Consider the following 11,583-nt stretch of genomic DNA (forward strand, 5'->3'; position numbering starts at 1 on the left):
TACGAACTGTTAATGTCGTCACGCAGCACCTCTATCAGCTCACATCTGTCAAATGTTTTATCCTCTCAGAGCAAACTGAAACACCAACAGATTCTGGCAGATAGAAGAAATGCCAGCGCTCTCTTTGACGCCTCTTTTTAAGGCTCAGAATCATTCAAATCGAAATAAATGAACACAAGTGAGCAAACGGTCACATCCTCATGATGCCATAGACCTTTTTTATTCATTTTTTAAGTTTTCACAACAGCAGCAGTGCTTTTTGTGCTCCATCCGGGCTGGATTTCATCCTGCAGAGCAGAGAGCAGTTACAGTGCATCGCCAATGTGCGCAGAAGCGTTGTACAGCAAAAAGCTAACCTGGATGAAATGCAACTTCCATTGGACTGACGGAGCCACCAGATGAATTTCACACTGAGCTGATCGATACTGTACACAAAGAGGCGACTCGTCACAGAGCTGGATTTGAGCACAATGGCTATCCTACGTCCGGATTGAATCCCAGAGTGGCCGCCGTTCAGTTACAGGAAGAGGTGGGATCTCTTCGAGAGAAACTGCACCGGGATTTTCTATTTTTTAAAGTGGATAGACACTTTCGGGGAATCAAACTCATTAATTTCAGTGTTGATCGGGAACAACTCAGTGAATTTTCCCTTGTTAAAGGAGACTGACCCTGCTCTTCATTATCTTCGGAATATAGTCGTTAAATGTGCCGAAGTTTCAAATAACGCAGTAAAAAGTGAGTAAAAATAATCTCTGTTGGCCAAAAGCAACAATTTTAATCCCTCAGCTGGCTTCTGCAAGCTAATCTGCCTTTTTTTGGTAGGTGGGTCTTAAAAAGACAGGAACGGGACTATTTAAGGGCCAGTATGAGCTTAATAAGGATTATTTTTGAACCAGGAATTATCCAAAGTTACTCTCGTGGAGTCTCAAAATAAAAATATGGGGTTAGGCAGAAGCAGAATAGGTCACCTTTATGATGAGTAGAAAATTCAGCCTTTTAATTTTGATGGAAAAGTTTAATATATATAATATACAGCTTTCTATGTGAGATATATCAATACCATTCTTTCTTTTGTATGTCAGCACCTGCTTAGCCTATCTTAGCTTAGCGCAAAAGCATAAACCAAGGAGAGAAAGCTAGCCCACGACCTTTCACCTTTAAAGCTTGCGTACTCTCTCTAGATTTGAGTAAAAGAGATGTGATGCTAGCTGTTTCTCCTTTGAGTTCAATGTTTATGCTAAGTTAAGCTAATATTATCACCTCCTGACTTCACATCAAAGTCTGAAGATCTGCTAGATCTCTGTAGCTACGGGGGCGCATACGGACCATTGAGGGTAAGAAAAAAACTAAAAAAAAGAGAAAATCTTCTTTTCAAAGACAGAAGTGGCAGAATTGTAGATTATAAAGCCGAACACATTTGTGAGGAAACTTTTCATTTTAAGTGAAAATTTAGATTTTTGTGAAATTTCTTTGTGAAATTTGTGAATTTTTACAAGGCTAGTACAATATTAGAAACTCACCTTCCTCTCCAAACTGTTTATTTATTTCTACGTGTTACTTCAGACTCTTTAGTGTTGCTGTAGCTGCTCCTGACCTGATAGGAGGGAAAAACTGTCTGACAGCATTGTATGAGTGTGACGATAAATATTTGGATGTCTCGTCTTGAAAGTAGCCTTAACCTTTTCCTTTAGCCCTAGGGCAGAAATCCAGTAACCATTTAACATTTTCCATAAATTACCTGGACATGGTTCCAACCTGCTTTCTGGGATTATATATGTTCAGGGCATCGCTGGAAATTTTACAAACACAGGTCAAATTAAGAGTCAAATGCAACTCAGTAAATAATAATCCATTCATTTAAAAAAACAAAAAAACAAAAACGTTTTACCTTTTATATATTTAATTTTTAAATTGTATTTGCTAATTTATAATAAATAATTTGTTAATTTCAAGTCTAAAATATGGTAAAATACTGTAAATCACTTGAAAGTCATATGTTGTTGGCCCAAACTGAACAGAATAAGCTTTAAAAACTAACCAGTGTACTGGGTATAACTGTACAAACAGAACTCCAAAAAATGACACCTAAGACTGTGCAGTTAAGTTGGATCTTAATTTCTTGGACAAGTTCAGCTTCCTGTTATGAAGCGTATATAATGAAGATAAAATAAATCAGATTCACAGTCAATTTTCCTTTACTTTTACCCTGCAAAAAAGCCAAAGTTGCCATCACCCTGAACTGTAGTTATTTCATTTATTCAGCTGAATTTAAAGTTAAAGGGTGAAAAATCCACTGTCATTCCAGAGGTTTTGAACCATCCTTTCAGCTGTTCCCTTGTTTGCTAATGACTCACTACATGCTTGATTTGGATGCCCTTCCTGATTGATCCAGGCCTGAGACCATCAGGCAGGGTTTTTATCTCTCCTGTTGGCCTTAAATTAGGCGTTCTCTCCCGCGTTGGGTGAATAACTAGTAAACCACACAGCCACAGTAGAGCAGCCCTAACAAAACCAAGCCCATCACCTCACTGCCTCTGCTATGGTCCTGCACATGTGTGGCTTTTTTTTTTATCCATAAAATGATTTTTTACATTTTTTTAGAAGCTGCAAGCAAACAGATTTTTTTTTTTAAGATTTTTTCCCTTGAAATGTTCTTTTAAGGGATCAGCAGCAGCAGCTACAGCCTGACATTTAACATGTGATTTTGATCAGAATATCGTGACATTTTCCAGCTTTTTAAAAATAAATAAATTTGCACAACTTTTGAGGTGTGGAAGACACAAATGCCAAGAGATGGGAGTCTGCATCAGCAGCCGTTAGAGTCAGATCTGAATTGTTTGAGTCTGATATGAGACGGCACATTAAAGCAAACATCAACACTTAGGAATGCATCTTTAGAGAGCTCTGGTAGATAGGTTGGGTTTTACAGTACCGGCTCCTCCCTCTCTCTGAGATTAGCACTATTTTACAGTATGACCAAGCAAAATCCAGCCTCTTTTTTTGACAAATTAATGTAAAAATCACACTGATGCATACAGATTCGTACAATTACACTCAGTTCTGAGCCATGGTTAAAGGTGAACATCAGCCACAGCAAGAAAAAGAAACAGAAATACACACACTGGCCACAAGAATAAACCAAATTTGGATCTTTTCCCACAAACTAAAATCATGCCTTTGCCCCCGTTAGGGCCAGGCACATCTGAAGAACTGAACTAAACATGTTGTAGGCACCGGTATTTCCCCTTATTGACAGGAAAATGAAACACAAATCTTATTTTTTGCCCTTCGGGCTCATGGTAGCTTAGTCTTAAGCTGTTTGTGCTTACGAGCCAACTGACGCTGGCTGTCAAACTCTTATGGCAAAGTGAGTCTGTATGCTGCAGCCAAGTGCAGCACATACAGGCGGGGGGTGGCCCCTGTATGGGGAAGGGGGAGCTTTCTCTGAGTCTTTATAGCAACACAATCACCTGCAAACGAGTCACACGCCTTACACTCACTGACACCTCTCATCTGCACCAACATCCTCAATAGCAGCACAGGCCGGGAGGCAGGTCCATGTCCACCACCTGCACCACCTATCAGGCAGACGCTCCTTCTGGAGCCACTGTGCCATAAAGAAATCTGGCTTTGGGTGATGGCAACTTTAGGAGAAGGGGAGGGGGGGGGGGGGGATCAATGTCGGGTTTGACTCAATCCTGGTATTTTACAGATGGGAGCTTGAAGGAGGTGGGTTAGTGTGTGTGTGTGTGTGTGTGTGTGTGTGTGTTGGGGGCGAGGTAAAATCATGGCTGGCATCGTCCTTCACGCCCTGAAGCATCTGAACCGTATCAGTTTGTGGAAGGCCTGCTTGAAGTCCTCGTTGGACATGGTGTAAATGATGGGGTTGATTAAGGAGTTGAGGTAACCGAGCCAGGTGAAAATGTCAAATAGCTCCGGGTGGAAGCAGGAATCGCACAGAGGCACTAAAAGAGTGTAAATGAAAAACGGCAGCCAGCAGATGATGTAGGCTCCGAGGATTATTCCCAAAGTTTTGGTCGCCTTCTTCTCCCTGGCGGCCGAGATGCGCTTCTTCTCCAGCAGCGCGTCGGACACAGTGACTTTGACTTGGCTCACGTTCGCGGACGAGGTAGTGTCACAGGAGGAGGAGTCGTTGGTCCCGTAGTTCAGGGACGTGGTGGACGCCACCGAGCCGGGGGAGTTGGTGATCAGGTGCGCAGAGGTGAGTCTCTTCCCGGGCTTGCTGTGCGCCTGCTTCAGGATGCGCTTCCGGGCTTCCACGTATATCCTCCCGTACAGGGCGATGAGCAGCAGCGTGGGGATGTAGAACGCGCCGAAAGTGGAGTAGATGGTGTAAAAAATGTGGTCGGTGTTCACGTTGCAGCTCGTCACCTCCTCCGCCTTCACCTGGCGCCAGAAGAACGGCGGCAGAGAGATGGAGATGGCGATCACCCAGGCGGTGGCGATCATCCCGGCTGCGCGCGCCGGCGTGCGCTTCTTGGAGTACTCCACCGCGTCCGTGATGGCCCAGTAGCGGTCCAGCGCAATTACGCACAGGTGCAGGATGGACGCGGTGCAGCACGTGATATCCGAGGACAGCCAGATGTCGCAGACCACCTGCCCCAGCGTCCATGTCTGGCTCACCGTGTACAGCGCGCTGATGGGCATCACCAGGATAGACACCAGTAGGTCCGTGACCGCCAGCGACGCGATTAGAAAGTTTGCCGGCGTGTGCAGTTTGCGGGACTGGTAAATGGTGGCGATGACGAACGCGTTTGAAAGCGTCGTGGCCAAAGTTATGAGCGCTAAGGTGACGGCCAGACCCGCCTGGAGAGCCACGTTACTGTCCTTGGGCTCCGCTTTCGCCGTGAAATTGGCATGGGTGTCGTTGGTCGAGATGTTTAGCAGCTCTCCGTAGATGGCAGGAGTCGGTTTAAGCTGACTGGCATTCTCCATCCCTCCACCTTCCCCGGTCAGACCCCGCTGTCATCGAGCGCAAAGGAGACCGCTCCGAAGCCCCTCAGATATTCATCCACCGCGCGCGTTTCTCGCGGTGGACTCCAGCACTTATCCGACACATTTCTGCCTCCTCCTCTTCATCCTGTTCGCGTCACCCGCGGCATGTTTAACATAAAAACTCTCTGATCAACTTAAATATCCAGCAGCTGAGAATTAGAAGGCTCAGAGGGCGGCCTCTCCATCATTCTCCGGTCATTTTCTCTCATATTGGACTCTTTTTTTTTCAGTATAAAACAAGAAAGCGGGAGTTTCATCCGCGTTCAGCTCTCCTCACAAGTTCAGAGCTGCTCAAGTCTGACTCCAGGTTTTATACTGCCAACGCACCGCACGCCTATCTCTCTCTCTCTCCCTCCCTCCCCTTCTTTTTTTTTAATCTCAGATGGTTAAAGGACTCTTGCAAATATTTCCCCCCGACAATGTTCTATTCTTTTACATCTCAACCAAAGAGTCTGCGAGCAACGAAGACGCAAGAATCAATTTAAAGCATCACATATTTATAGGTTTGGGAGGTATTCAGTTCAACAACAGTTGCCTCAAGGTGCTATATACTTAACACCCTGCAATAATACAAGGTCTGTGATGAGGACTCAGTTACTACCCAATCAGATACTTTCCTGATTTTTTTTTTTTATGGGGGATCAGTATCTGAGTTTATCTGTATGTTACCTGTAAATGAACGAAAAAGCAGCCAATGTCCAAAGAAAACATTGAAAGACCACAAAGTTGAAGAACTGCTACTTATGCTACTTACTAACTGCTCTTTGCAAGCTCCTTTGACTGCTACTTATGACCACTTTTTTAAAAAATGACAAGAAAATCTGGTTCCTTGGAAGCAAACTAAAGAAATGCAGATCCCAAAGAGTTGATTCTGTTCATCTGGACACAGTGTCCAGATGAACAGAATCAACTTTTTGGGCTTTACTTACCTGGATGATTGAGCATGCATCAAGACATAAAGAAATGCAGAGTAGTTGAACCCAAAATATATCTCTGAAGAAGCTGTCTGATTAGAGACTTCTTTTCATGTTGTATTCATAGATGGGTTTTCTTTAGTTTAGGATTTGGTGTATTTGATATCCTCTGCTGTTGTTGTTCCTGTATCATCATTATCATAATAATTCTTCAGTTCAGAGCTGAGATCCAGAGATCACATTTTGGATCCACAGCCAGGAAACTCAGGTGATCTTAATCTAAATGAGTGTAGGCTGAAATAATATAAAGCTTTAAAAGTTATATTGTGTGTCAAATCTCATCTCTAAATGTCAGTAGATTGCAGTTAGTCTCAGTTAGCTGCAGAGGTGGGTCAAGTATCCAAAAATTGTAGTAGCATTACTTTAAAATATTATTACTCAAATAAAAGTGACAAGTAGTCGTCAAAAAAGTTACTCAAGTAAGAGTAAAAAAGTACTTGGCGAAAAGACTACTCAAGTAGTGAGTAACTGTTTGAAATGTCCGATTTATTTTTATAAATAAATGCTATCAGACAAACAAAAATTAACAAATATACTAATTTTAGTATTTTCAAAAGGAATATATGTAAAAACATCAACAAAATAAGGCACAATTCTAATTTCCAGATTTCAGTTTTTCACAACATAAAGCTTTTTTCACCAATACCTACAGTAAATAATATAAATATATAAACAGTGCAAACAATTTCCAGTGACAAGATATGCTGTAAACTTTATATTCATTTTTGCTCCAAATGGCACAGCAGCCTCAGAGAAAACATTAGAACGAGGCATCTTCAACATATGTACATACAAGGCAGCTCAATTTACCATAAATTGTATGGGTGTGCATTTATTTCTGCATATTTAGCAAAAATGTGCCATTTCTTCACTCAGTGAGGTGATAGTTAAGCTTCAGCAGCAGTTTGCTCTCAAGCTCATCTGAGTACGTAAGCGTAGAGCTGCCACCCAGGCAAAAGAAAAATAGAGTAATGGTAAATGGCCTGTATTTATATAGCGCTTTACTAGTCCCTAAGGACCCCAAAGCGCTAGTGATGGCAAGCTACATTGTAGCCACAGCCACCCTGGGGCACACTGACAGAGGCGAGGCTGCCGGACACTGGCGCATTAATATATAATGTCACGTTCATACAATATAAATATTATATTGTAGGAACGTGATAATTATATTGTTCAAACATGAAAGGTATATTGCACGAACATGAAAAGTATATTGTTATGACAATAAACTTTTCACGTTCTAACATGATATAGCTCTATTTTTCTTTTGCCTGGGTGGCAGCTCTACTCTTACGTATCCGAGGCTTTTCAATGTGGCCTCACAAAATTACCACGACTAACAACCTCAATTGCAGCTGCCTAGTCAATGTTTTTCATTAGTAATTTAGCAAAGTTGATGGTGGTGTGTCTGTGTGAGTGAGTGAGTGAAAGATACAAAGAGGGAGAGCAAGAGACAGCCCTGACTTATCGAAGAATTAAGAAAGCGGAATCGGCTGTTCAAACCCCCACAAGGCTGCCCGCTGGGATTGGAACGATGGGACGAGGCGTGAGTTTCTCAAAATGGTTCATTGAGTGCAGCACGGATAAGATCTTGGAGAAGCTTACGGCTGCCGTGAACACTCAGAATAAGACCTCTGAGTGCAAACTGGATTACATCTTGGAGAAGCTCACTGCGGTCATGAGTTTTCAGAATCGGCTCTTTGAGCACAAGAATGACAACATCACGGAGCGTAAGGTTGATAACATCATGGAGAAGCTCGCGGCTCTCCAACGGGAGATTGAGAGACCAGTGTTGCACTGTTAGAACAGCTTTGAAATTCATATGAGTTGTCGCACTGAAGTAAAAACCACCATCACTTCATGCGGATACCCTTTCGACGCCAGCTGCGGTCTCAAGGCTGGAGCTGAACAACAACATCCTGATAACGACTGTGTTTAGACTGTTCTTCCCATCCTATGCAAGGCCACCTTAGCCTGGCAGGGCGAAGGACACTGTCTCAGCTGAACTCTGGACACACACACACACACACACACACACACACACACACACACACACACACACACACACACAGACATATATACACATGCAGATGTACACTCATCCCCCCTCCCGCTCCAAACGCCTTCGACGCTTATTCCTCTCCGATGCTGACGGTGGATCAAGGAGACAAGCGCTTATGCTGCAGGCCCGGATGCACTGTCTACACTGGCTGTCTCTCACCCTTTACCCATCCCTGTTGCTTGTCATGTGTTGGTGTATTAAGAGTTTTTTCATGTGCTATGTGCAGAGGTGGGTTTTTTTTCTGTTCTCAAACTGATCTCCCTGTTGGAGCTCAGTCTGGGGGGAGTTATTTTTTTCTCCTTATTTTTCCTCATTTGGTGCATTTTCCATTGTTATATCTCTCTGACCTGTCTTCCCCATGTGATGTTTTTGTGTAATGTATGTATGGTCGGAGGGTAAGATGGCTGTCACGGTCCCCGTGTCTCTCTGGTTGGCCCACGCTGGCTACAGGTTTTGTTGTTGTTAGTTTTAGTTTTTTGTCTCTCCTCCTCCTCTCTGCCTGGGTGGAGCTCATTACGGGCTCTCACTCTTGGCCCACGCACCCCTGTGGATGGTATCCACCTGCGGCTGATCTGGCTGATTTCCCCAGCTGCTATTTAAGGCAGTGGCACAGAGCAGCTCACCGCTGGAACGTTGAACTACCTGAGTTCGTGCTCGCGGCTTATTCAAAGAAGTTTTGTCTGTTTTTCCTGTTGTGGAACTAACCGTGAACTCCTTGTCTGTAGATTCTGGACCGAATCACCGGACCTGTCCAAGTGGGGCAGTGTGTGGAGTGTTGGAGCGAGTGCGGCTGAAGAGGAGTGCGTGTGTGCGGAGGAGCGGTGGCGGTGACTGAGTGGAAAAGGAAGCGTGTGTGTGGAGATTCCCCCCCCCCCCCCTTCTCTCCCCGGAGCCCTGGACCCCCTCCCAACTCACTGTACATATATTTTGCACTAAGGTGATCCCTGTTGTAAATAAATCCCCTTTTTGTTTCCTTGACAGGAACTGTCTGCGCGTGGGTCCGTTCAGTAGCCATGACAGAACGTTCCAGCCAGAATATGGACCCAGCAGACCTAGACCCAGTCCAGCGAGCCCTTGCGTCACAGGAGACGGTGCTGGTCCGCCACGAGGCTATGTTCTCACACCTGCTAGGCCAGATAGCGTCCCTCACCCAGGCAGTGGCTCGGCTTACACCGCTGGAAGGAACGCCCTCGGCGGCTCACCCCGCCCCGCAAGGCGCCGAAGCCCAAGCTGTGGAGCCGGCTGCAGCTGAAGTAACAGCCCCCTCTGCTCTGGAGCCAGGCACCATAGGCCTCCGTTTACCTGCTCCTGAGCCCTTCTCTGGTGAGCTGTCAAAATGTGCAGGATTTTTGACGCAATGCTCTTTGGTTTTCCGCCAACAGAGACGTTTGTTTGAAGACGATGGAGCAAGAATCGCATTCTTTGTACAGCTGTTACGTGACCGCGCGCTGCTGTGGGCACAGGCAGCGCTTAAAGCCAATCCAGACATAACCTATGCTGTTTTTCTCTCGAAATTTAAAAATGTTTTTGAGAAGGGATCCGGCGCCGAAGCAGCAGCTCATCGGTTGCTGAACCTGAAGCAGGGGAAGCGGAGTATGGCAGACTACTCCATCGACTTCCAGATTCTGGCTGAGGAGACCGGCTGGGGTGAGGATGCATTATGTGGTACCCTGCTAAATAACCTTTGTGAGGAGTTAAAAGATGAATTAGCCATGCGGGAATTGCCCTCCTCGCTAGATGCTTTAATGAGTTTGTGTGTGAAAGTAGACGGCTGCCTGCGTGCACGACGGAGTTCCCGGCTCCACCCCTTTCATGAGCCTTCGGGGCAGCCCAAGACGGTGCCCGGAGGAGCCCAGGCAGGGCTCCGTGAGCGAAGGGAGGAGCCGGACCTGGAGGAACCCATGCAGTTGGGGCACTCCTGGGTTAGCGCCACTGAGCGCCATCGCCGTTTGGTTTCGGGTGAGTGCTTGTTTTGTGGCAAGACAGGCCATTTCGTGGCAACCTGCCCGTTGCGATCAAAAGGGCGCGCCCGCCAGTAAAGGCAGGAATACTGGTGGGCGGGCTCTCTCAAGATTCTCCTCCACGTCTTCTGCTGCCAGCCAAGATAACCAAGCAAACCATGACACGCTCTCTCTCCGCTTTAATAGACTCAGGCGCTGAACAAAACTTCATTGACTCACACCTCGCCAAACGCTTGAACTTGGTCTCCGACCCGTTGCCACACCCCCTTCGTGTTTCTGCTTTGTCGGGGCAGCGCCTACCAGACATCACTCACGTTACAGAGCCGGTTACCCTCACGTTATCTGGCAATCATTCTGAGACGATCAGCCTTTTTGTGTTTCAGGCTCCGCACACCCCCCTGGTTTTGGGCCACCCCTGGTTGCAGCAACACAATCCGCGCATAAATTGGCAGAGGGGGTGCGTGTCTGGGTGGGGGGAGGAGTGTCATATGAACTGTCTTAGATCAGCCCCTCCCCTCGCTTCTGCTGTCGAACCGCCCCCTGCTTTGGAACCACCGGACCTCTCCTCTGTGCCGCCAGTTTATCATGACTTGGCCGAGGTGTTTTGCAAGGACAGGGCGAGGTCGTTACCCCCCCACCGGCCGTACGACTGCGCGATTGAATTGCTTCCTGGGGCTCCGTTACCCACGAGCCGCTTGTACAGCATCTCGCGGCCTGAGCGGGAAGCAATGGAGACGTACATCTCAGAATCCTTGGCCGCTGGCATAATACGCCCTTCATCGTCCCCGGTAGGGGCTGGGTTTTTCTTTGTTGAGAAGAAGGACAAATCGCTACGTCCCTGCATTGATTACCGGGGGCTGAACAAAATTACAGTCAGGAATAAATATCCGCTCCCGCTTCTCTCATCTGCATTCGAACTCCTTCACGGGGCCACAATGTTCAGCAAACTGGACCTCCGAAATGCATATCACCTGGTCAGACTCCGAGACGGCGATGAGTGGAAAACCGCTTTTAACACACACCTCGGTCATTTCGAGTACCTGGTGATGCCATTCGGGCTAACCAACGCCCCAGCCATCTTCCAAGCGTTGGTTAACGACGTGCTCCGTGATTTCCTAGATCGGTTCGTTTTCGTCTATCTGGACGACATTCTGATTTTCTCTAAGACTGAAACCGAACATGTGACCCATGTAAAACAGGTCCTGCAGCGGCTGCTGGAGAACAGACTTTTTGTAAAGGGGGAGAAATGTGAATTCCACGTTCAAACAGTGTCGTTCCTGGGTTACATAATTGACCAGGGTAACCTTAAACCGGATCCGGCCAAGATCAAAGCTGTTGTGGAATGGCCGGAACCGACCGATCGCCGTCAGCTACAGCAGTTCCTCGGCTTTGCGAACTTTTATCGCCGTTTCATTAGGGACTTCAGTAAAATCGCTCTGCCTTTGACCCGCTTAACCTCTCCTAAGTTCTCTTTTCAGTGGGATCAGGTGGCCCAAAAGGCCTTCGCACAGCTCAAGGACCGATTCACCACCGCACCCATCCTGGCTCAGCCCGACTTGCGACTCCAATT

General features: G+C 46.4%; 1 protein-coding gene across 1 annotated transcript; it reads right to left on the minus strand.

The window, feature by feature from the left end:
- Nucleotides 1–222: 222 nt before the first annotated feature.
- Nucleotides 223–5,332, minus strand: LOC120725318 (5-hydroxytryptamine receptor 1B-like). The gene has a single exon (XM_040018132.1). It carries the CDS (start codon nt 4,954–4,956, stop codon nt 3,805–3,807), a length of 1,152 nt encoding a protein of 383 aa, XP_039874066.1. The 5' UTR covers nt 4,957–5,332; the 3' UTR covers nt 223–3,804.
- Nucleotides 5,333–11,583: the final 6,251 nt, after the last annotated feature.

The sequence above is a fragment of the Simochromis diagramma genome, unplaced genomic scaffold, assembly GCF_900408965.1.
Source record: "Simochromis diagramma unplaced genomic scaffold, fSimDia1.1 OVJJ01000802.1, whole genome shotgun sequence".
Lineage (NCBI taxonomy): Eukaryota > Metazoa > Chordata > Actinopteri > Cichliformes > Cichlidae > Simochromis > Simochromis diagramma.

Bases quoted from the DNA above. Each gene is read 5' to 3' on its own strand.
- LOC120725318 (XM_040018132.1), bottom strand. From the start codon at position 4,956: ATGGAGAATGCCAGTCAGCTTAAACCGACTCCTGCCATCTACGGAGAG.